Here is a 1,129-nt window from a genome sequence, read left to right as displayed (position 1 = left end):
TTCATATATGGCATCACGTTCTGGCTGAGGAAGACTAAGGAACCTTCGGATCATGGAGAGGTTCTCCCACAAGGTCCTGTTTTCTGGAGAAGGATTTTCCTTCCAGCGTAACAGCTCACATAACCATCCCTGGCTTTTGGTTGCCGCAACCTTTGCAAACAGTGCTTGGGACACTTTAGCACGCTTCATTTCCTGCTGAATGTCATCATAAATGGAAGCATTAATGTTCATGGTATTTTTCTCTGGTTTCCCATTCCTCTCAGTGGCAATAGTAGCTGTTTTCACCTGTGGAGGGCGGCTGGGAGGTGTGCTTATTAGGGGGGCAGGACCCATAGCTGAGGCAGCATTCAGGCTCCTTTCCCTTTCGTCCTGGTAAATTCGGTCTCTTTCAGCTTCTGGTAGCTGTAGGAAGTTCTGCATGGCCCGAAGATTTACCAGCAAAGACTGGGATGCAGTTTTGGGGTCCTCTTCCTTTCTGAGGATTTCTGAAAGCAAGCCCTGAGTTCTGTTTTTTAAAGATATTATTATGCATTGAGTGATAGTTTATATAGGAGAACATCAGCTTTTCATTCATTCTATTGTATTTCTTTTCATTGCAATGATTACAATCCCCTCCATAAGGAGTTCTGGTAGCATAGTGATTACAAATCAGGCTATTAACCTCAGGGTCAGCAGTTTGAAACTACCAGCTGTTCCTCAGGAGACAGATGAGGCTTTCTGCTCCCATAAAGATTTTCAGCCTCAGAAACCCTGTATAGGGTCGCTATGAGTTGGAATCAACTCCATGGCACATTACTACCACCACCCATGCATCATCATTCAATAACATTTGCTTCCATTCCCTCTGGGTTTATATTTTTTTATTTTCTCTTGGGGGGAGAGGGGTGGGAGAACACCAAAGCACTCAGTAATATACAACCATTTAAACAATCAAAGGTACACTCTGCAAGCCTGCCCCCCAGCCATCAGCACACAGCCCCTGTAACTCCCTGAGTCCAGAGGCACCAGGTGCTCCATCTCTCCACATCATCATCTCTGCCACCATCTTTGCTGCCACTGCTTCTCTGAATAGGGTACCCGCACTCCTCCCGTCTTCATTGATGGTCCCAGGGTCCTCAACTCCTGGACT

The 1,129-nt window shown here is 46.2% G+C and overlaps 1 protein-coding gene across 1 annotated transcript in view; it reads right to left on the bottom strand.

The window, feature by feature from the left end:
* Positions 1-420, bottom strand: part of LOC102826122 (olfactory receptor 14I1-like) — an 8,442-nt gene extending 8,022 nt beyond the window's left edge. The window contains exon 1 of the mRNA XM_006877933.1: positions 44-420. Coding sequence (XP_006877995.1) covers positions 44-420 — 377 coding nt within the window. The remainder of the gene's footprint in view (positions 1-43) is intronic.
* Between the last annotated feature and the right edge of the window lie 709 nt (positions 421-1,129).

This window comes from Chrysochloris asiatica, unplaced genomic scaffold (genome assembly GCF_000296735.1).
Source record: "Chrysochloris asiatica unplaced genomic scaffold, ChrAsi1.0 scaffold00680, whole genome shotgun sequence".
NCBI classification, from domain to species: domain Eukaryota; kingdom Metazoa; phylum Chordata; class Mammalia; order Afrosoricida; family Chrysochloridae; genus Chrysochloris; species Chrysochloris asiatica.
The sequence above is the reverse complement of the archived record's forward strand: the minus strand, read 5'-3'. Positions and strand labels throughout refer to the sequence as shown.